Raw genomic sequence first — 25355 nt, forward strand, 5'->3', positions numbered from 1 at the left:
AGGAACAGTAAAACGCACAAAAACTGACCAGCAAGTCTCTAAAATAATGATGAACAGTATTAAATTTCATCTAATTAGGGAGCAATAACACAAATACAGCAACTCTCCAATCCTCCCACATCTGTTGTATATTTAGACACTCAAAAGCACATTTCTAAGTATTTCATAAGCTAAAGAGAAGAAAATTTAATAGAAATTAGAAAATATTTGGATTCTAAATAACAATGCCAAAATTTGTGAAATGCAACTCAGTTTAAAAGATAAAGTGTATCTATTACAGAGTAGGAAAAAAATACTGAAAATTCAAGGATTAGTGTATGAATCAAGGAGTTAATAAACAAATAAGAAAAATTTGGGAAAGGAGGAAGGATTATAAAAATAAGAGTATACATTCATGAAATAGAAAAGGAAAATGAAGACCATCAACACCAAAAAAGGGTTGTTTTTTTTTTTTTTTTTGTATTAAACTAATCAAATAGATATATCTCTGGTAAGACTTGGTATAAATATAGAGGCATGAAAGGTCGGGACATAATTCTATATATAGTATACATGGCACATAATGAAAAATGGATTTTAAGTGGCATAATAAAATACTATGACTTTATCCAATATCTTTGAAGACCAACTATTTTCAGGTTTATAAATATTCAAGTTTAATTTAAAATAGGAAACCTGAATAAATTTGCAGAAACTTAAAAAAATGGATAAAAAGGAATCTTCCCCACTTCACATACATACAGAATATATAAGTTGCCCTGACGATGAGTTTTATCAGTCCGTTAAGGAACTCTCCCATTTTGTACATATTCTAGAGAATAGGTTTATAAAGAAATATTTCCAATTCACTTTATCAAGTTAATATACCTTTATTTCAAAATAAGGACAAACAAGAACAGTATAAAAGGAAAAAAAATATCTTCTCCCATTCCATGGGTTGCTTCTTAGTTTTGTAGGCTTCTCAAGACATTAAAAATAAAGCTACCTTACAACCTAGCAATTGTACTACTAGGTATTTATCCCAAAGACACAGACACAGTGAAAAGAAGGGGCAGATGCACCCCAATGTTCATAGCAGCAATGTCCACAACAGCCAAACCGGAAGGAGCCAAGATGTCCTTCAACAGATGAATGAATAAAGATGTGGTCCATATATACAATGGAATATTACTCAGCCATCAGAAAGGATGAATACCCATCATTTGCATCCGCATGGATGGAACTGGAGAGGATTATGCTAAGTGAAAGAAGTCAAGCAGAGAAAGAATTATTTTTCATTTCACTCATATATGGAGCATAAGGAACAGTGCAGAGGACCACAGGGGAAGGGAAGGAAAACTGAATGGGAAGAAATCAGAGAGGGAGACAAACCATGAGAGACTCTGGATTCCAGGAAACAAACTGAGGGTTTGTTTGAAGGGAAGTGGGGGATGGGGTAAATGGGTGATAGGAATTAAGGAGGGCATGTGTGGTGATGAGCACTGTGTGTTATAAGCAACTAATGAATCACTGAATACTACATCAAAAATTAATGAAGTACTCTATACCTTGGTTAACTGAACATAATAAAAAATAAAGAAAGAAAAAGAAAAAAAGAAAAAAAATCATCAACCAATATGACACAAAAAAGTACAAAAGTCATATCATTTAAAAAAAAATCTAAAGCAAATTAAATTAAATTAAAATCTAAAGCAAATGGTCAAGGAGATAGGGACATAGGTGTCTTGCTTTATTAGTATCTGTATTTTTCTATATATTTAAAGTGTTTCACAACTAAAAAACAACATAAGGAGAGAAGAATTAGGGAGAAGCTTCTTTTCTCAGCAGTGGAGGCAAAGGCAAAACCTACAGACAAAAATGTTGAGAAATATAGGAAAGGAGTTTGTCTAATTCTCCTTTATGGCCTAAATAATCTCAAATGAAGGAGCTGAGGTCATTTACCAAGAGTTATTCTGACTGAGGAGGAGTGTTACGGAAATAAGAAAATTGTAAGACTTCGAAAAATATATTGTAAGCAATGTGAAAAGCAGTACTTATGCTGTAGATTACTATTTAGTATGGTTCAAAATCTTTAAGAATATCATTGATAAAAGAAGATTCAGAGAGGCACATAATTTTTAATGACAAAACCAAAAGAAAATCTATTTCAAAGATGTCCAACTAAACAATAACATGTTCCATAATTTTGGAACAAAGAGCAGATGAACTTATTGCTAAATTTGTAGCCACACAGGATGTTTAATCCCATTTTAATTATCCTTACACACTTACTCTTAATTGGCTTAAGAACAATCCAATTATATCTGATTGTCTTATCTCATTAGAGCTGGTACCTCATCTCCCTACAGCATTCAGAGGAAGAAAAAGATGTCATTTTAGTATCTAATTCCTGGACACCAGAGAGAGTAAAGTAGCTGAAGTCCAGAGAAGGAGGGAAGAGAAGCATCACTTGCCAAATTACCACAGTGAGAATCTATGCCATATACGAAGACACTAGGCTGACCTCATGATAAAAACCATGATAAAAATCATGGGGAATATGTCCAATCAGGGTCAGGGAAATTCTTTATTATTTTGACCCAAGGGACTTCAAAGACCACCCATCTGAGAAGGCTGCAGACTTTGGTGTACTTGTTGATCACACCAACAAGTGTGTAAGGTAGTCTGAAGCTTAAAAACTCCTATTTTGGGCACCTGGGTGGCTCAGTCATTAAGCATCAGCCTTAGGCTCAGGTCATGATCCTAGCATCCTGGGATGGAGCCCACATCGGGCTCCCTGCTCAGTAGGAAGCCTGCTTCTCCCTCTCCCACTGCCCCCATTTGTGTTCCCTCTCTTGCTATCTCTCTCTGTCAAATAAATGGATAAAATCTTAAATAAAATAAAATAAAAACTCCTATTTCCCAGAAGGGAACCCACAGAAGATTTACGCATAAAATACACAAACACAGACACACAGACATAATACTCACCTGGAGGGAAGGAGCCCATACAAGAGGCAGACCAGGGTCTTTTGTTACAAGAGGAACTACTCAAAGAAATACAAAAAGAGTTCAAAATGAAAGAATTCTTCATTGTCTCAAAGAAATTAGAGAGGAATGATTCTAAAAGAGCTCAGAGAAAAACAGACTTTAAAGATTCAGTCTAAGGGGAAAAAATTTATCATAGGACAAAAGCAAATCATCTACAATGTGATTCCACATAGACTTCACAAATGAAGTGAATGAGTCTATAATGAGTCTATTGGGTAGCATTGAATGCATTAAAAAATAACACTGAGGTTAAAGAACTATGGAGATAATGGTCACAAAACAGAACATAAATGTTAGCAACCCTGATGTTTAAAAATAATAAAGCTAACAAAAACATGGGGGTAGGAGTGTCTGTAATTGTGTTTATTCATACATCCTTTATAATAGATTGTCCAATGTTGTAATGAGTATCCAAAAAAATATCACTATTTCAGTTTTTCATATCTTAATACCTATAGAGAGAATTTTAGATATGAATATATTTTGTGGCAATGTACAGAAATTTTATTTTTTTGGTTTTACTTTTTTATTATTCAGCTAAAATTAATTAAACTTAGTACTTTCAATGAAAATGGTGAACACAGTTTTTCTAAGATGATCTCTGGCTATAGATACGCAATAAGAGATGTCGAATCACTTTCTTCCACCAGGTGACAATAAGCAAAGTCTGACTCAGAAGAGGGCCTTCACCTGACTCTGTTTGGCACCCTGATCTCAGATCTTCAGCCTCCAGAAATGGAGTTAAGGTGGCAGAGTAGAAGAACCCTATGCTTGCCTCGTTCCTCCAACATAGCTAAAGAAATACTGGATCACTCTGAACACCCAAGAAATCGATCTGAGGACCAACAGAACAAGCTGCACAACTGGAAGGAAAGAAGAGGCCACAGTGTGGAGGGCAGCAGGTATGGAGATATGATCTAGGGAAGAAAAGGACTGTATCTGCTGCAGAGGGGAGGAAGCCTTGATTGCAGAGAGAGGAGAGGGAGAGAGAGACTTCCGAGACAGCGAGCAACACACAGGGCCTCACACAAGGAAAACTCATCCCCAAATCCACTGACTGGAGAAACTAGGGGGCTGATTGTGTTGAGTGTTCACAACCCAGACAGCTTAAACCCGGAGTTTTCGAGTTCTAGGCTATGGCTGTAGAGCCTGGTGAGTGTAAAGGTGCTCCTGTGGAGGAGTGGGGTAGAGGCCTGGGAATAGATGGTACAGTCTGAGGATACACTGGGAGAGACTTTCTCCCTTCTTATAGTGCATCTAGGAGAGGTGGCTTTGCCTTTTGGGACGAAAGACCCAGCAGGTGCCACTGCACCGTCCTATCCATTACCAGAAACCCAACGGGGTTCTGGGGGCATCTAACTTGAACTCATGCTGCCCTTTAAACTGCAAGCTCCTGTGCACTGGAGTGACCGCCCTTCTGGGACAACATGACACAAGCCCCAGCGCAGCTAGACCCTCCCCAGAGGACCACATGGGTCCACGCTGCACTGGGTCCCAAAAGTTTGGAGTTTTAAAACAGCCAGTATGCCTGAGATCAAACACACATGCACTGTGCTGCCGGGCAAGCAGATGGCCCAGACCTAGAAGAAGCGAAGGCAGGAATCTGAGGGATGCCTCGGACACATGAGGAGAGACTTGTTGCTCTTCTGTGAGGGCTTCCTGGACAGCAGTAGGTGTCCCTCCCTGGGGACAAAGGAGAAGGCTGATGTCATTTTAACCCATCAACATGGGATGGACTTCAGTGAGCAGCACAGCACCCAGAGTGGAAGCTTGAGCCAATTACACCAAGCCTAACCTCACTGCACTCTGCAGGTGCTGCTTTACTAGGGTGAATCTGAGAGCCAGAGCAACAGGCACCTCCCCCACAAGACCAGCACAAACCCCACCCCTGCCAAAGCACCAAGGCTACTGACCACAGTAGAGCTTCAGCTCCAGTGGAAATAGGATCAGGCCTCTTTTAATAAGCAGGCCCAGCAAACACTGGGGTAAAACTTGCCACACGCTGGACAAGATCTAAACACTTCTCACTGCAGGCAAGTAGAAATTCTGCAGAGAACTGACCTGAGGGAAAGAGCAGCCAAAACACAGCAGCAGAGTACACACAGTATCCACCAGGAACACTTCCTGAAGTGCCAGACTCTGGACAGTGTATGACCTCTTCCTAATAAAGTTATTGTTCTCAGGAGCAGGAAACATAACAGGCTTTCCTTACACAGAGAAGAAGACAGAGACCTAGACAAAATGCCAAGATAGAGGAATTCATCCTAAACAAAGGAAAAGGTCCTGACCAGGGGTCTTATTGAAACAGACATAAGTAATATGTCTGAACCAGAATTTAAAAAAAAAAAAATCATAAGGACACTAGTTGGGCTTGAGAAAAACAGAAGACAACAGGAAGTCCCTCACTGCAGAGATTAAAAACTAGTCAGGCCAAAAAATAAAAATAAAAATGTTATACCTGAAATGTGAAACTGACTGGGTATAATGACTACAAGGATGGAAGAAACAGAAGAACAAATAAGTGATATAGAAGAAAAACTTATGAAAAATAATGAAGCTGAAAAGAACAGGGAAAGAAAAATATTGGATCATGAATATAGACTTAGGGCACTCAGTGACTCCATAAAGCATAACACTCACATCATAGGGGTCCCAGAAGAAGAAAAGATGAGCAAAGGGGGCAGAAAGTTTATTGGAGAAAATTATAGCTAAAAACTTCCCTAAACTGGGAAAGGAAACAGACATCCAATTCCAGGAAGCACAGAGAATTCCCATCAAAATCAACAAAAGCAGGAAAACACCAAGATATATCATAGTAAAATTTGCAAAATATAAAGATAAGGAAAAAATGCTAAAAAACAATAAGAAATCCCTAACTGTATTACAAAGGAAGACAAATAAGGTTAGCAGCAGACCTCTCCACAGAAACATGGCAGGCCAGAAGAGAGTGGCATGATATAATCAATGTGCTGAATGGGGAAAATATGCCGCCAAGAATACTTTATCCAGCAAGGCTGTCATTCAGAATAGAAAGAGAGATAAAGAGTTTCCCAGACAAACAAAACCTAAAGGAGTTCGTGACCACTAAACCAGCCCTCCAAGAAATATTAAAGGGGATTTAGAGAGGGAAAGAAAGATCAAAAGCAACAAAGACTAGAAAGGAACAGAGAAAATCTCCAGAAACAATGACTTAACAGATAATACAATGGCACTAAGTTCACATCTATCAATAATCACTTTGACTGTAAATGGACTAAATGCTCCAAGCAAAAGATGATGTGTATCAGAATGGATTTAAAAAAAAAAAAAAGACTCTTCCATATGCTTCCTACAAGGGACTTATTTTTGACCTAAAGACACCTGCAGATAGAAAGTGATGGGATAGAGAATCATCTATCATGCTGATGGCCATCAAAAGAAAGCCACAGCAGCCACACTTACATCAAACAAACTAAATTTTAAACTAAAGATTGTAACAAACGATGAGAAGGGCACTATATCATAATAAAGGGGGCTCGCCAACAAGAAGATCTAGGAATTGTAAATATTTATGTACCCAATGTAGAAGCACCTGAATATATAAGTCAATTAATAACAAACATAAAGAAACTCATTAATATTAATAGAGTAATTTTACAATTTAATACCCTGCTTCCAGCAATGGACAGATCGTCTAAGTAGAAAATCAACTAGGAAACAATGGCTTTGAATGACATACTGGACCAGATGGACTTCAAAGCTATATTCAGAACATTTCATCTTAAAAAAGCAGAATACACATTTTTTTTGAGTGCACATGGGGCAGTCTCCAGAATAGATTACATACTGAGTCACAAATCAGGCCTCAACAAATACAAAAAGACTGAGATCATACCATACATATTTTCTGACCATAATGCTATGAAACTTGAAGTCAAACACAACAAAAAAATTGGAAAGACCACAAATACATAGAGGCTAAAGAACATCCTACTAAACAATGAATGGATTAAACAGGAAGTTAAAGAAGAAATTAAAAAAAAATACATGGAAACAATTGAAAATGAAAGCACAGTGGTCCCAAACCTTTAGAATGCAAGAAAAGTGGTCCTGAGAGGGAAGTATACAGCAATACAGGCCTACCTCAAAAAGGAAGAAAAGTATCAAATACACACACTAACCTTACACCTAATGGAGCTAGAAAACAAACAGCAAATGAAGCCGAAAGCCAGCAGAAGGGAAATAATAAAGATTAGAACAGAAATAAGTGATAGAAACAACAACAACAACGATCACCACCAAACTGAAACAGTAGAACAGATCAATGAAGCTAGGAGCTGGTTTTTGAATTAATAAAATAGATAAATTCCTAGCCAGATTTATAAGAAGAAAAGAGAAAGGACCCAAATAAATAAAATTACAAATTGAAGAGGAGAGATTACAACCAACACCACAGAAATACAAACAAGTATTAAAGAATATTATGAAAAATTATAGCCAACAAATCAGGCAATCTGGAATAAATGGATAAATTCCTAGGAACATATCAACTACAAAAACTGAAACAGGAAGAAATAGGAAATTTGAACAGTAACCAGCAAAGAAATGAATCAGTAATAAAAAATCTCCCAACAAACAAAGTCCAGGACCAGGACCAGATGGCTTCCCAGAGGAATTCTACCAGACATTTAAAGAAGAAATAATACCTATTCTCCTCAAACTATTCCAAAAAACAGAAATGGAAGGAAAACTTTCAAACTCATTCCACAAAGCTAGTATTACCTTCATTCCAAAACCAGAAAACATCCCACTAAAAAGAATTACAGGCCAACATCCTCGATGAACATGAACGAAAATATTCTCAATAAGATACTAGCAAATCAAATTCAATAGTACATTAAAAGAATTATTCACCAAGATCAAGTGGGATTTATTCCTGGGCTGCAGGGGTGGTCCAATATCTGCAAATCCATCAACATGATACACCACATTAATAAAAGAAAGGATAATAACCATATGATCCTCTAAACAGATGCAGAAAAAGCATCTGACATAAAGCAACTTTTTATTCTTGATAAAAACTCTCACCAAAGTAGAAACAGATAGAATATGCCTCAACATTATAAAAACCATATATGAAAGACCCACAGCTAAAATCACCTTCAATGGGAAAAAATGAATGCTTTCTACTATGGTCAGGAATAACAGAGGGATGTTCCTGAGAGTTATACTGGGTAACTCTCATTGTTATTTAACATAGTACTGGAAGTCCTAGCCTCAGTATTCAGACAACACAAAGAAATAAAAGTCATACAAATTGGCAAGGAAGAAGTCAAACTTTCACTTTTCATAGATGACATGATACTCTATGTAGAAAACCCAAAAGACTCCATCAAGGTGCACCTGGATGGCTCAGTTGGTTAAGTGTCTGCCTTTGGCTCAGGTCCTGTGATCCAGCCTCACACTGGGCTCCCTCCTCAGTGGGGTAGTCTGCTTGTCCCTCTGCCCCTCTCCCCTCTCGCACTCTCTTTCAAATAATAAAATCTTCAAAAAAAAAAAAAAAAAAAAGACCCCCCCTAAAATTGCTAGAACTGATACATTATTTCAGTCAATTCACAGGTTACAAAATCAACATACAAAAATCTGTGGAATTTCTATACACCAATAATGAAGCAGCAGAAAGTGAAATCAAGGAATTGATCCCATTTACAATTGTGCACAAAACAAAAAGATACTGAGGAATAAACCTAAACAAAGAGGTAAAAGATCTGTACTTAAAAAGTCTAGGAGCTCAGTGGGTTAAAGCCTCTGCCTTCAGCTCAGGTCATGGTCTCAGGGTCCTGGGATCAAGCCCTCCATCGGGCTCTCTGCTCAGCGGGGGAGCCTGCTTCCTTCTCTCTCCCTGCCTGCGTCTCTGACTACTTGTAATCTCTGTCTATCAAATAAATAAATAAAATATTTTTAAAAAGTCTAACGTTCTATAAGTGTTCAATAGAAACTAAGTGTTCTATAACACTTATGAAAGAAATTGAAGATGACACAAATAAATGGAAAAACATTCCATGCTCATGGATTGGAAGAAAAAATATCATTAAAATGTCTATATTACCCAAAGCAGTACAGACATTTAATGCTATACTATGCTACACTAATGTTATACTATACACTAAATGTAATCCCTATGAAAATACCACCAGCCTTTTTAATAGAACAAACAATCCTAAAATTTGAATGGAGCCACAAAAGACCCTGAATAGCCAAAACCATCTTGAAAAAGAAAAGCAAAGCTGGAAGCATCAATATTCCAGACATCAAGCTCTATTACAAACCTATAGTCATCATGACAGTACAGTATTGGCACAAAAACACACTCATAGATCCATGGAACAGAATAGAAATCCCAGCAATGGACTCACAAATATAATGTCAACTAATGTTTGACAAAGCAGGAAAGACGATCCAATGGGAAAAAAGTCCCTTCAACAAATGGTGTCGGGAAAACTGAACAGCCAAAAGCAGAAGAATGAAACTGGACCACTTTCTTACACCACATACAAAAATAAATTCAAAGCAGATGAAAGACTTAAATGTGAGACAGGAAACCATCAACATCATAGAGAAGAACACAGGCAGCAACCTCTTTGACAGCAGCTGTAGCCGATGGGGAACCCTCTTACACTGTTGGCGGAAGAGCAGACTGGTGCAGCCACTATGGAAAGCAGTATGGAGGTTCCTCAAAAGTTAAAAATAGAACTACCCTATGACCCAGCAATTGCACCGATAGGAATTTACCCAAAGGATACAAAAATACTGATTCAAAGGGGCATGTGCATCCGATGTTTAGAGCAGCATTATCAACAGCCAAAAAATGGGAAGAGCCCAAATGTCAATCAAATGATGAATGGATAAAGAAGTGGTATGGATACATGATGGAATATTACTCAGTTATCAAAAAGAATGAAATTTTGCCATTTGCCATGACACAGATGGAGCAGAGTGCATTACGTTAAGCAAAATAATTTAGTCAGTGAAATACAAATACCATATGATTTGACTCGTATGTCGAATTTCAGAAACAAAAAGGATGAACATATGGGAAAGAAAAAAGTGGGGGGGCAAACCACAAGAGACTCTTACCTATGGAGAACTGATGGTTGCTGGAGGGCAGGTGGGCGGGGGAATGGGCTAGATGGGTGAGGGTATTAAGAAGGGCCCTTCTTGTGATGCGCACTGAGAGTTATACGCACGTGATTATAAAAAAAGATGTCAAATCATGTTTATATAACACTGGGAAAATTATTTTGGATGATAGGATTTAGGGACATTATTCAAATTTTAATTTTCCTTCATTGATTTATTTTAAAAGTCTGTAACATTTTATGAAACCAGCAAAGTTGTAATTCTTTACTACAGAAAGATTAAACCAATAAAATACACTGGAATGAATCCTAGAAGTTGGGCTCAGTAAAGACATTTATTAAAAACCTCTCAGAGATAATCCATTAGGAGACTAGATTTGTTTAACAAGTACTTTTTAAACTCCTACTGTGTGATCAGGTAGGAAGAAGCATAATTAAAAACTAGTTTAGGTTAATGACCCCCAATTGAAGGAACTTACATTTCAGTTAGGGGAAAATGTGAGAAATTAATACAAAACAAGTAGAAGGACAGAATATAATTAAACATTTTTTTTCAATGTTTACAACCCATTCTCTAAGTGCCCTGAAGACCATGGGATGATAATGTAGCCAGAGTTAGCACAGAAAGCTCCATAGGGGAAGTTTTAAATGAGTTCCATCTTTTGCTCAGGCCAGGAGAGAGGCTACGAAACAACTGATGAGGCAAGAAAACCCGTACTTCAAATCCAATTTTCAGCTGTCACCAACCTTTCATCTCACCAGCTGCGGTTTCTACTGCCTGATTACTTGGTGATCTAATATTTACTATGATACTAATTTGCAAGCCCTCTGACAATAAAAGAGCCCAGTACATATTGTTAGCATTTCTTTGTATGCTTATCAGAACAGTGTTTCTACTATGTATGATGTAAAAATGGGTGACAGACCTATTTTTATTTTAACATCATTAGAGAAGCAGTCTTTAGACCCATTATTTTATTCAATTGCACCCACTCACTCTGTTACCATGTCTAGTCAATCAGAGAGCCACTCAGAGAAATAGTCTCATAATTTTCATACGTAAGCCTGGACAAGAACAACCAAACCAAAGAAAATAAACAAACAAACAAAAACCTATGTTAGAAGTAACAGGTTCCCATGCTTAGTGATAGATTTCTCGTAAAAGTTTCAAGATCACCATCAGAAGGACTAGAATGATTGAGGGATACAAATGTTCAATAATTTTTTTAGAAATATTTATTTATTTTACAGAGAGAGAGAGAGAGAGAGCAAGTGAGGAGAGGCCAGAGGGAGAGACTCTTCAAGCTGACTTCCCGCTGTATCCATTGCCCTGAGATCATGACCTGAGCTGAAACCAAGAGTTGGACGCTTACCCAGCTAAGCCACCCAGGCGCCCCCAGTAATTTTTTACTGTGTGTTCCTCACCCTCTCCAGGGAAGCTGGCATGTGAAGGGACCTGAAGGAGGTCTGTAGTGCATTCTTCCAGCAGTTTCCCCAGGGAAGCGCCCCAGGCCCTTGGCTACAATGCATGAGGTTCTCGACCCAAGTGAAATCGCTACCTGTATAAGGTGAGTAGCCTGCAATTTGACTGAGAATTGCCACAGACCGAAAGGAAGCACTTGGAGGACAACGAGAAGTATTTTATATCCTGTTAGGGAAATCTCACAATAAGGATGACAATTTAGACTTACACCCTAACCTCTGATTTTGACTGCATTTAGTTTCAGGCTTACCAATGTCAGAAAAGATTCCACCATTTGTTTTAATTCAGAATGATTTCAACAGGTTAGGAGTTCTATACAGGTACCTCTACCTAGAGAAGGCAATGATGGCTCAGAGCACATTTCTAAAACTGTATGAATTAAATGTCTGACCCTGATGGGGAGAACGCCAGGGAGAAACAGCTCTCCCTGTCTGGCGGGCTACTGGGTGTTGGCTGGTTCATCTTTCTTTGCTGTGTCTGCTGCTATGCAAGAATGACCCTTCCTAGGAGTACAGGACCATTTTTATTCAAGGGTGTGTAAGCATGCTTTAACCTACAGGATGCCTCATTCATCCAAACTTACCCCCCCTCAGTTACCTAAACACAATTCATTCACAACTCATTCAGCTCTTACTAAACGAAAGGGACATAATGGGTGTGGGGAGGACCTCAAAGACAGACAGGAAGGTCACTGTACCCAAGGAATTACCAACTTAATGGCAAAGAGGGGAGAGCAAAATGTAAATAAATATGCCTCGAGGAATCTTAAATACCATTCCGATTTGAAAATGCTTCACAGCATTGAGATTCTTTTACTCTGTAAGATTCATAAGGTCACAGAACATCAAAAACCATACTTTGGGGGAGGAGTCAAGATGGCGGAGAAGTAGCAGGCTGAGACTACTTCGGGTAGCGGGAGATCAGCTAAATAGCTTATCTAAAGATTGCAAACACCTACAAATCCAACGGGAGATTGAAGAGAAGAAGAACAGCAATTCCAGAAACAGAAAATCAACCACTTTCTGCAAGGTAGGACTGGCGGAGAAGTGAATCCAAAGCGACGGGAAGATAGACCGCGGGGGGAGGGGCCGGCTCCCGGCGAGCGGCGGAGCAACTGAGCAAAATCAGGACTTTTAAAAGTCTGTTCCGCTGAGGGACATCGCTCCAGAGGCTTAACTGGGGTGAAGCCCAGGCGGGGTAAGCGCGGCCTCAGGTCCCGCAGGGTCGCAGAAGGATCGGGGGTGTCTCAGTGTCGCAGAGCTTACCGGTATTAGAACGGGGAAGCCGGCTGCAGAGACAGAGCCGAGGAGTGACTCTCAGCTCAGGGTTGCCTTGAACCGGTCGCAGGCTCGGTCAGCTCGGAGCGCGGCCAGAGGCCAGGGTGACGGGAGTCATTTGGCGCTGTTCTCTGAGGGCGCACTGAGGAGTGGGGACCCGGGCTCTCGGCTCCTCCGGGCCGGAGACCGGGAGGCCGCCATCTTTATTCCCGTCCTCCGGACTCTACGGAAAGCGCTCAGGGAACAAAAGCTCCAGAAAGCGAACCCGAGCGGATGACTCAGCGCGGCCCGGGTAAGGGCGGTGCAACTCCGCCTGGGGCAAAGACGCTTGAGAATCACTACAACGGGCCCCTCCCCCAGAAGATCTACGGGAAACCCAGCCAGGACCAAGTTCACCTACCAAGGAGAACGGCGGAATTCCAGAGGAGAAGAAAGCAAAGCACGGAACTCATGGCTTTCTCCCCATGATTTTTTAGCCTTGCAGTTAATTTAATTTTTTTTTTCTTTTTCAATTTTTTTTTCTTTTTCTCTTCATCTGCTAAATTTTTTTTAACTTTTACCGTTTTCTTTTTTTTAACGTTTTTTAAATAGTTTATCTAATATATATATATTTTTTCCTCTTTTTATATTTTTTCTTTATCGGCTTTCTTTTTTTTAATAGTTTTTTTTTTTTCTTTCTTTCTGAACCCATTTTTATCCCCTTTCTCCCCCCTCACAATTCAGGATCTCTTCTGATTTGGCTAAAGCATATTTTCCTGGGGTTGTTGCCACCCTTTTAGTATTTTACTTGCTCCTTCATAAACTCTTATCTGGACAAAATGACAAGGCGGAAAAATTCACAACAAAAAAAAGAACAAGAGGCAATACCAAAGGCTAGGGACCTAATCAATACAGACATTGCTAATATGTCAGATATAGAGTTCAGAATGATGATTCTCAAGGTTCTAGCCGGGCTTGAAAGAGGCATGGAAGATATTAAAGCAACCCTCTCGGGAGATATAAAAGCCCTTTCTGGAGAAATAAAAGAACTAAAATCTAACCAAGTTGAAATCAAAAAAGCTATTAATGAGGTGCAATCAAAAATGGAGGCTCTCACTGCTAGGATAAATGAGGCAGAAGAAAGAATTAGCGATATAGAAGACCAAATGACAGAGAATAAAGAAGCTGAGCAAAAGAGGGACAAACAGCTACTGGACCACGAGGGGAGAATTCGAGAGATAAGTGACACCATAAGACGAAACAACATTAGAATAATTGGGATTCCAGAAGAAGAGGAAACAGAGAGGGGAGCAGAAGGGTATTGGAGAGAATTATTGGAGAGAATTTCCCCAATATGGCAAAGGGAACAAGCATCAAAATCCAGGAGGTTCAGAGAACCCCCCTCAAAATCAATAAGAATAGGTCCACACCCCGTCACCTAATAGTAAAATTGACAAGTCTTAGTGACAAAGAAAAGATTCTGAAAGCAGCCCGGGGAAAAGAAGTCTGTAACGTACAATGGTAAAAATATTAGATTGGCAGCAGACTTATCCACAGAGACCTGGCAGGCCAGAAAGAGCTGGCATGATATATTCAGAGTACTAAATGAGAAAAACATGCAGCCAAGAATACTATATCCAGCTAGGCTATCATTGAAAATAGACGGAGAGATTAAAAGCTTCCAGGACAAACAAAAACTGAAAGAATTTGCAAATACCAAACCAGCTCTACAGGAAATATTGAAAGGGGTCCTCTAAGCAAAGAGAGACCCTCAAAGTAGTAGATCAGAAAGAAACAGAGACAATATACAATAACAGTCACCTTACAGGCAATACAATGGCACTAAATTCATATCTCTCAATACTTACCCTGAATGTTAATGGGCTAAATGCCCCAATCAAAAGACACAGGGTATCAGAATGGATAAAAAAACAAAAACCATCTATATGTTGCCTACAAGAAACTCATCTTACACCCGAAGACACCTCCAGGTTTAAAGTGAGGGGGTGGAAAAGAATTTACCATGCTAATGGACATCAGAAGAAAGCAGGAGTGGCAATCCTTATATCAGATCAATTAGATTTTAAGCCAAAGATTATAATAAGAGATGAGGAAGGACACTATATCATACTCAAAGGAACTGTCCAACAAGAAGATCTAACAATTTTAAATATCTATGCCCCTAACGTGGGAGCAGCCAACTATATAAACCAATTAATAACAAAATCAAAGAAACACATCGACAAGAATACAATAATAGTAGGGGATTTTAACACTCCCCTCACTGAAATGGACAGATCATCCAAGCAAAAGATCAACAAAGAAATCAAGGCCTTAAATGACACACTGGACCAGATGGACATCACAGATATATTCAGAACATTTCATCCCAAAGCAACAGAATACACATTCTTCTCTAGTGCACATGGAACATTCTCCAGAATAGATCACATTCTTGGTCCTAAATCAAGTCTCAACCGGTATCAAAAGATTGGGATCATTCCCTGCATATTTTCAGACCACAATGCTCTAAAGCTAGAACTCAATAACAAGAGGAAATTTGGAAAGAACCCAAATACATGGAGACTAAACAGCATCCTTCTAAAGAATGAATGGGTCAACCAGGAAATTAAAGAAGAATTGAAAAAATTTATGGAAACAAATGATAATGAAAACACAACGGTTCAGAATCTGTGGGACACAACAAAGGCAGTCCTGAGAGGAAAATATATAGCGGTACAAGCCTTTCTCAAGAAACAAGAAAGGTCTCAGGTACACAACCTAACCCTACACCTAAAGGAGCTGGAGAAAGAACAAGAAAGAAACCCTAAACCCAGCAGGAGAAGAGAAATCATAAAGATCAGAGCAGAAATCAATGACATAGAAACCAAAAAAACAATAGAACAAATCAACGAAACTAGGAGCTGGTTCTTTGAAAGAATTAATAAGATTGATAAACCCCTGGCCAGACTTATCAAAAAGAAAAGAGAGAGGACCCAAATAAATAAAATCATGAATGAAAGAGGAGAGATCACAACGAACACCAAAGAAATACAGACAATTATAAGAACATACTATGAGCAACTCTACGCCAACAAATTGGACAATCTGGAAGAAATGGATGCATTCCTAGAGACATATAAACTACCACAACTGAACCAGGAAGAAATAGAAAGCCTGAACAGACCCATAACCAGTAAGGAGATTGAAACAGTCATCAAAAATCTCCAAACAAACAAAAGCCCAGGGCCAGACGGCTTCCCGGGGGAATTCTACCAAACATTTAAAGAAGAACTAATTCCTATTCTCCTGAAACTGTTCCAAAAAATAGCAATAGAAGGAAAACTTCCAAACTCATTTTATGAGGCCAGCATCACCTTGATCCCAAAACCAGACAAGGATCCCAACAAAAAAGAGAACTACAGACCAATATCCTTGATGAACACAGATGCAAAAATTCTCGCCAAAATACTAGCCAATAGGATTCAACAGTACGTTAAAAGGATTATTCACCACGACCAAGTGGGATTTATTCCAGGGCTGCAAGGCTGGTTCAACATCCGCAAATCAATCAATGTGATACAACACATTAATAAAAGAAAGAACAAGGACCATATGATACTCTCCATAGATGCTGAAAAAGCATTTGACAAAGTACAGCATCCCTTCCTGATCAAAACTCTTCAAAGTGTAGGGATAGACGGCACATACCTCAATATTATCAAAGCCATCTATGAAAAACCCACCGCAAATATCATTCTCAATGGAGAAAAACTGAAAGCTTTTCCGCTAAGGTCAGGAACACGGCAGGGATGTCCGTTATCACCACTGCTATTCAACATAGTACTAGAAGTCCTAGCCTCAGCAATCAGACAACAAAAGGAAATTAAAGGCATCCAAATCGGCAAAGAAGAAGTCAAACTATCACTCTTCGCAGATGATATGATACTCTATGTGGAAAACCCAAAAGACTCCACTCCAAAACTGCTAGAACTTGTACAGGAATTCAGTAAAGTGTCAGGATATAAAATCAATGCACAGAAATCAGTTGCATTTCTCTACACCAACAACAAGACAGAAGAAAGAGAAATTAAGGAGTCCATCCCATTTACAATTGCACCCAAAACTATAAGATACCTAGGAATAAACCTAACCAAAGAGACTAAGAATCTATACTCAGAAAACTATAAAGTACTCATGAAAGAAATTGAGGAAGACATAAAGAAATGGAAAAATGTTCCATGCTCCTGGATTGGAAGAATAAATATTGTGACAATGTCTATGCTACCTAAAGCAATCTACACATTTAATGCAATTCCTATCAAAGTAACATCCATTTTTTTCAAAGAAATGGAACAAATAATCCTAAAATTTATATGGAACCAGAAAAGACCTCGAATAGCCAAAGGAATATTGAAAAAGAAAGCCAAAGTTGGTGGCATCACAATTCCGGACTTCAAGCTCTATTACAAAGCTGTCATCATCAAGACAGCATGGTACTGGCACAAAAACAGACACATAGATCAATGGAACAGAATAGAGAGCCCAGAAATGGACCCTCAACTCTATGGTCAACTCATCTTCGACAAAGCAGGAAAGAATGTCCAATGGAACAAAGACAGCCTCTTCAATAAATGGTGTTGGGAAAATTGGACAGCCACATGCAGAAAAATGAAATTGGATCATTTCCTTACACCACACACGAAAATAGACTCAAAATGGATGAAGGATCTCAATGTGAGAAAGGAATCCATCAAAATCCTCGAGGAGAACACAGGCAGCAACCTCTTCGACCTCAGCCGCAGCAACATCTTCCTAGGAACATCACCAAAGGCAAGGGAAGCAAGGGCAAAAATGAACTTTTGGGATTTTATCAAGATCAAAAGCTTTTGCACAGCAAAGGAAACAGTGAACAAAACCAAAAGACAACTGACAGAATGGGAGAAGATATTTGCAAATGACATATCAGATAAAGGGCTAGTGTCCAAAATCTATAAAGAACTTAGCAAACTCAACACCCAAAGAACAAATAATCCAATCAAGAAATGGGCAGAGGACATGAACAGACATTTCTGCAAAGAAGACATCCAGATGGCCAACAGACACATGAAAAAGTGCTCCATATCACTCGGCATCAGGGAAATACAAATCAAAACCACCATGAGATATCACCTCACACCAGTCAGAATGGCTAAAATTAACAAGTCAGGAAATGACAGATGCTGGCGAGGATGCGGAGAAAGGGGAACCCTCCTACACTGTTGGTGGGAATGCAAGCTGGTGCAACCACTCTGGAAAACAGCATGGAGGTTCCTCAAAATGTTGAAAATAGAACTACCCTATGACCCTGCAATTGCACTGCTGGGTATTTACCCTAAAGATACAAACATAGTGATCCGAAGGGGCACATGCACCCGAATGTTTATAGCAGCAATGTCTACAATAGCCAAACTATGGAAAGAACCTAGATGTCCATCTACAGACGAATGGATAAAGAAGATGTGGTATATATACACAATGGAATACTATGCAGCCATCAAAAGAAATGAAATCTTGCCATTTGCGACGACGTGGATGGAACTAGAGGGTATCATGCTTAGCGAAATAAGTCAATCGGAGAAAGACAACTATCATATGATCTCCCTGATATGAGGGAGAGGAGATGCAACATGGGGGGTCGAGGGGGTAGGAGAAGAGTAAATGAAAGAAGATGGGATTGGGAGGGAGACAAACCATAAGTGACTCTTAATCTCACAAAACAAACTGAGGGTTGATGGGGGGAGGGGGTTGGGAGAGGGGGTGGGGTTATGGATATCGGGGAGGGTATGTGCTATGGTGAGTGTTGTGAAGTGTGTAAACCTGGCGATTCACAGACCTGTACCCCTGGGGATAAAAATATATGTTTATAAAGCTGTAAAAAAAAAAAAAAAAAAAAAAGAAAGGATGAATCCCCAAGTTTTGTAGCAACATGGACGGGACTGGAAGAGATTATGCTGAGTGAAATAAGTCAAGCAGAGAGAGTCAATTATCATATGGTTTCACTTATTTGTGGAGCATAACAAATAGCATGGAGGACAAGGGGAGATGGAGAGGAGAAGGGAGTTGAGGGAAATTGGAAGGGGAGGTGAACCATGAGAGACTATGGACTCTGAAAAACGATCTGAGAATTTTGAAGGGGTGGGGGGTGGGAGGTTGGGGGCACCAGGTGGTGGGTATTGTAGAGGGCACGGATTGCATGGAGCACTGGGTGTGGTGCAAAAATAATGAATACTGTTATGCTGAAAAAAAATTAAAAAATTAAAAAAAAAAAAACACACCATACTTTCTAAAAGATATATGGGGTATTGTGTAGAAATGGTTACATTTAAGACTCTTTTTTTAATTTCATTCTTCCATTGTTTTCGCTTTTTATTTTACAGTGCTGGGCCTCTACTGAACGCTTCCTAAGCACCACGGACTTCCTCAGCGCAGAATAAGTCACTCCTCCCGATGCTTGCTGCTTAGGCCTCGGTCCCATTGCTTCCTGGTAATCACCTTCAGCTTCTCTTGGCAGTTTTTTGGTTCTTTTTTTTTTTTTTAACCTTAATGGACTTATTTTAAGTCACATCTTCTTCCTCCATCTGCCTGATTTTACAGGATAGACAGGAAATCTTAGAGTTGCTAGCTCGCCCTTCTCCATGTAACTAGAGAACCTGCATTTTAACGAATGTGGTGGACTCGTCACGTGACAGAGGGTCTGCTGCTCCTCTGTGACATTTGCAGGTCCACACTGAGGGCTGGATGACGTGACATTCAGACCCCCAAGGTAATGGTCTACACTTCGGAGCTAGCTATACCCTGACTAGTGTCTTCGCCATGTCAGTTACAGAAAACCTCCCTGACACCCTCTGGGCCTCAATTTCTTCAGCTGAAAAATGGAAATAACTCTACTGTACATAATTGTAGCAGTACTAAATGAGGTAATTTATCTCAAAAGACACAGACCACTGCATTAAATATGGGCAGTAAATATGATTTCACTTCTACATCCCTTCATTAAGGTAGCTTCATTATTCCATTACTTTGCAGTCTTTTTTTTTCTCTTAAAGTTTAGGTTAAAATGAACACAGTGGTCTCCTTTATCAACTTTTTAATTTGCTAACAAGTCAGCTGAAATAATCTGACAATACAATTTTTAACATGTTAGATAGTTATTGCCACGCAGGGCTTCTAGGTTACGGTGGTTAGACAAGAAGAGCTCCTGACTAAAGACCTAACACGTGGCAGGATCCCGAGGAATAATACACACTCTTCTTGACTCCCAATCCTGAAGTTATCCAAGTAATTACATAGGGAGGACCCTGTGCCTTGAATTTGTTTTAAACTCATGATATGGCATTGATTTTACTGACATTGGTAGTAGGTCATTTTTAACTGAAGGTCACTGACTTTTAAATTACTTAGGGTATTATAACATGGCATTTTTTAGTACATTCTTTACATATCACTCTCCCATTACAGTTTTCTATTTTAGAAGCTACTCTTATTAAAGTACTTACTTTTCAACCCCCAAAAGACTAGAAAAAAACATAACAGCATATATGTAAGTGAGGTTATATACAAACACACATTCATACATTTTGGGCTACACAAAAAATTGTAAAATTATTTAGCTTTGGAAATAATGCAAAAGAGGTAATTATGCTACACACTAAGAATATAAAACAAAAATAAATTCTGCTTCCCTAAAGAGATCTTATCTAAGGATATATAAATCCTATTCAAAGACTTTTTTTTTTTTTAAGATTTTATTTATTTATTTGACAGACAGAGATCACAAGTAGGCAGAGAGGCAGGCAGAGAGAGAGAGAGAGATGATGAAGCAGGCTCCCTGCGGAGCAGACAGCCCGATGCGGGGCTCGATCCCAGGACCCTGGGATCATGACCTGGGCCGAAGGCAGAGGCTTTAACCCACTGAGCCACCGAGGCGCCCCCTATTCAAAGACTTTTTATTGAAAGCATGCTCCCAGGGTTTAGCAAAATTCCTGGTATACAATAGGCAATCAGTAAACTTTTATATATAGTATATAGTAAACCTTTACTATATACGTAGAGAGAGAGGGGAAGGGAGAGAGAAAGAGAGATAGAGAGGGAGAAATTAAGTAAAACTCTTACTTGAATTTTATAAACAGATGAACTGCATATCAGAATTACCCTCAGTTGCCAAGAAAGTAAGTGGCAGAACCAATAATAAAGTTCAGGTCAGTGACTTTTGAGTTTCTACCAACCATTTTACAAACGTTACAATGATCCAGTCATTATCATGACCCTTCCTCGGAGGTGGACCAACTGAGAGAGAGACGTGAAGCCATTAGGTCCACACATTCAGCAAGGCAGGTTCAGGAGAGAACTACAATGTTCAGCTCTGGACAGGTTTATTTTTGTCTCGAATTCTCATGTTACGCTTTCCCTGAATGCTGCTGTTGAGTTCCTGAGGCAAATGACCAGGAAGGAAATCAGCAGAAGAAAACCTGGTGTGGACTTACAGGACCCGGGTACTGTGCCTCCTATACTTCTCAGCAATTTTACACTGTTCTTCCGACAAGCACTACTGAATATTTCAAGCAGCACAGATGAAAAGCAAAGCAGAGCAGCTTTACGGCAACAGACCCCAGTGACAATGTCTTTGATGGCTGAATGAACTCTTTCCCCAAAGTTGCATTTTTTCCTCTAATGCAGCATATTCTGATAAACTGTAGCCCAGTTGCAGCAACAAAATATGGCACGGTAGATAAAACCATGACTTGGCAGATCATTTCTTGACTACACTGATCACCTTAAATCTCCTATCTGTACCCAATAATATCACTTATAAATTCAGCAATATGCTTAAGCCCAATCTATTGGAACTGTATTTTCTTATTTGGTATCTTTTTTGGTTTAGATAAACTGGAAAGATTGTTAAGTTTCCCTGTTTAACCATTAAAAAAATGTTCTAAGAATTTTCCATCATTTCATTGAAAAAGATATAAATCTCTAAAATGTGAAATGTCATAGTCTATTGAACACTCACCCAAACCAGACTTTTTTAATCGTTTTAAGTGCTGACTTGTTTGTTTTCCAGTGGGAGATTTCTGCCCATGTTTCATTTCTTTATCTGAACTGTCTGCTTCACCATTTTTAGATTCGGATCCTAAAAAAGGAAATAGTTATTATGTCATTATCTTCCTCTTGCTGTCCTTGAAAAGAAAAAATCTAAAATTATTTCAAAAACCATAGATATAATCTCCTTTTCTATAAGTTAATTCACTACCTTTGGCCACAATCTGATTCCTCTGCTGGATATAAAGAGAAAAGCCCAATAAATCAATCAAACAGAACAAAAAGCAAGAACAGATGGCCTCATAGTGAAGTCAAAAACACTTTCACTGATCTGATAGCTTTTAAAAGAAACACTCAGATCCTTTGTAAAAACACACGGATAAGCTTCGACAATTCTATACCATTTAGAGACGATGCAAGACAGAGACAGAAACATGAAGGAAGAGGAGAAGCTTGGAGACCAGGAGAGATCATACCTTTCTAAATAACTTAACATTGAAAAAGGACCAGAAAATGCAAACATCAATCTATAATAAACAGAATGGTACACAGCTGATAAAGTGACAGAAGGTAAATTAGAAGAAAAGGTCAGGGTTGCACTGAGGTGAGAAGAATGTTCCCAGAACACAGAAACTAATAAAGGATGGCTGGTTTTTGCAGCAGAAGACTGAAAAACAAATTCACACTCACGGCAGAACTGCTTTTGATGGCATTACACACCAGCATGTGGTCCACCATTAAAGTTCAACATTCAAACAAAAGCCAAAGCAGCAACAACAAAAAATCCACGGAGCAGTACCACACATTTCCTTACACCTACTGACAGTAGCAAATGAAGTCCTTTGATGATGAGCACGCTGGTGCCTTTTATTCTCTTGAGAGCGAAATGCCCTATTAGTTTGGAATCACTGAAAGAGTCAAAAGTATATAAAAAAAAAAAATTTAAACCAAAACCTCAAGTAGAAATATTATTCGGTTGCAGAGAAAAGTCGTGACATCTCTCTCAGTGAAGAAGTCTCCTCCGGGAAGAAACTGGCCAAGCATACGGTATTTTAGCTATTTACCTGAAGGCGAATCCGACTGCTCATCAGACACCTTTAATGGTGTCAAAACAACACGAGGAACAGTCTTGTTTACCATCATTGAGACTCCATTTCTTCTCTTCTGCTGTTGCCTCAAAGCCTACAAAACATGATAATAAAATGTAACATAAAAATATAGCCAACATGATTTCTCCTAATTGAATTAAATGATCCATTCGCCCATCATTAGATACAACCTCTTAAGAGACTTAAATTCCACAGAGTCACTAATTTGTCCTGATTCTCAATAGTCATCTTCATGTCATTTTCCCTCAAAAGCAGACGGTCGGGCATTGGCAAAGGGCAGCTACCTGAGCCCATTTGGAGTATAATTCTGAAAACAAAGCAGCGCTTAAAGGTCTGTTCTACCTTAGCCATGCGGCCTGGGAGCCCATGCAACTTGAAACCATGACTCCCAAGTGAAAGAAATGTAAAATAAATGTTTCGAGACCGGGATAAAAATAGATGTGTCTGCACTTCTCTTGCAGGTGCGTCCTCTCCAGTGCACTGCTCGGTCAATCAAGTTAACACCGAGTGTCGTCAGTATGTACGGCAGGTAAGGACTACGGTATTGACGCACTCGCTCAGCCGTGGGGAGCGCTGCACAGAATCACTGAACATGGCAGGAATCATTTATTTCTGTGAAGGGAATCAGTCCTAATCTTGGAAACCTTGCAGCACTTGGCTTCTGTCTGCTTGACTTTGGGCATTAACCTTCAGAACACGAACATGACGGTGTTCTGGCAAATCCAGGAAGGAAAAAAAAAAGATGGAGACGAGAATAAATCTCTCCAAATGGGAGTGCTTTGTGTTTCATAAATGAATCAACTACTGTGATGATAATGTAATAAAAGACATTTAAAAGTTCTGAAATACAGCTTATCCGGCGGATCGCTTTACACAGAAAATTACCTGTAATAAAAAGGGTCTTCAGCACATGAAACTGAAGAGATGTTAAACTCACAGTTACAGGGATGCTAAAACTCCTTGGAAGGTTAAAAGGCCGACCACAGACAGCCTCAGGCATTTTTATTCCTGGCTTCTGTATCATTTTGACCAATTTTATAACAACTCAGTTAGCTGATTAATGTTCTTCGACTAGAAGTTGTCACAACCGCCTAAAATACTGCCTTGCCCGTTTATCCCCTGCTGTCAGAAGCACTGTCATTTTATTTGCAAAGGGTATAAGTTGAATGTCCAACTTGTACATCGTAAGATTTAGCAATCAAATAATTACAGAAGTAAAAAATTAAATGCCATTTATATGCGAGAAGGCCTATTCAGATGAGATTTAGAATTGGATGGAAAAGTGGATGGCTTGGGAAATCCATTACAAATGATACTGTTGGCTAAGGATAACACAGCGACTTCCCTTCAGTTCTGACATCTGCTGAGCTTTTATAAAGTAGCAGGCACTGGGTGGGGGACAAGGGTTACAAAAATGAACAAAATGCCCTCCTCCTTGCCTTCAGCTTGCTGTCAATAATGTATTTAATGAGCGCATGCATGCTATCAAATATTTAAGACATTTACCCTTTCTTTCCTCCAGGTGTACACAACTGCATTAAATCTCCACAGCCTGGTGAAGAGCTCAGAGCACTTTATAGACATTAACCCATCAGTCCAACAATAAAACAGAACGAGGCAACACGGTGCCTTATATTACGATTAAGTCCATTTTTGCCCACTCCGTAAGACAATAAAACTTGCACAAAGAATGATTAACTTTTAGGAGGCTATACATCATGCTCATCAACCTCTTCCCTTGGCAATCCAAGTGGATATTTTAAAAGCATTCATTTTATGTTAAGGTGGGTAGGTACATATTTGAAAATACTGGTTAAGAAAAAAAGTGGTAAAATAACAAAGGGCCTACTTAGAACCTGGAATCATAAAGATGACAAGTCTTTTTATAGCACTTGTGGTAAATAATTATTAAAGTGATAAAAATTCTGTCCTCAACTTTTACAGCTGGGAGGACTGTACTATAGACAAATTAGTAGTTGGACAGAAAGAAACCATGACAGAGATGAGATAATAATAATAATAATAATAATACAAGACGCCTGGGTGGCTCAGAGGGTTAAGGCCTCTGCCTTCGACTCAGGTCATGACTCAGGGTCCTGCGATTGATTCCTGCATCGGGCTCTCTGCTCAGCAGGGAGACTGCTTTACCCTCTCTCTCTCTGCCTGCCTCTCTGCCTTCTTGTAATCTCTGTCAAATAAATAAATAAAATCTTTAAAATAATAATAATAATAATAATAATAATAATAATGGCAACAACAACCCATAGCATCAAGGTGG

General features: G+C 39.1%; 1 protein-coding gene across 7 annotated transcripts in view; it reads right to left on the reverse strand.

Moving 5' to 3' along the window:
- ASXL3 (ASXL transcriptional regulator 3) overlaps window positions 1–25355 on the reverse strand; it is a 196072-nt gene that overhangs the window by 76380 nt on the left and 94337 nt on the right. For all 7 annotated transcript variants that reach the window (XM_047698328.1, XM_047698330.1, XM_047698334.1 and 4 more), the window contains 2 exons: window positions 23033–23150; window positions 21940–22059 (listed from right to left, as the gene is read on the reverse strand). In XM_047698328.1, coding sequence (XP_047554284.1) covers window positions 21940–22059; window positions 23033–23150 — 238 coding nt within the window. The remainder of the gene's footprint in view (window positions 1–21939; window positions 22060–23032; window positions 23151–25355) is intronic.

The sequence above is a fragment of the Lutra lutra genome, chromosome 12, assembly GCF_902655055.1.
Source record: "Lutra lutra chromosome 12, mLutLut1.2, whole genome shotgun sequence".
NCBI classification, from domain to species: domain Eukaryota; kingdom Metazoa; phylum Chordata; class Mammalia; order Carnivora; family Mustelidae; genus Lutra; species Lutra lutra.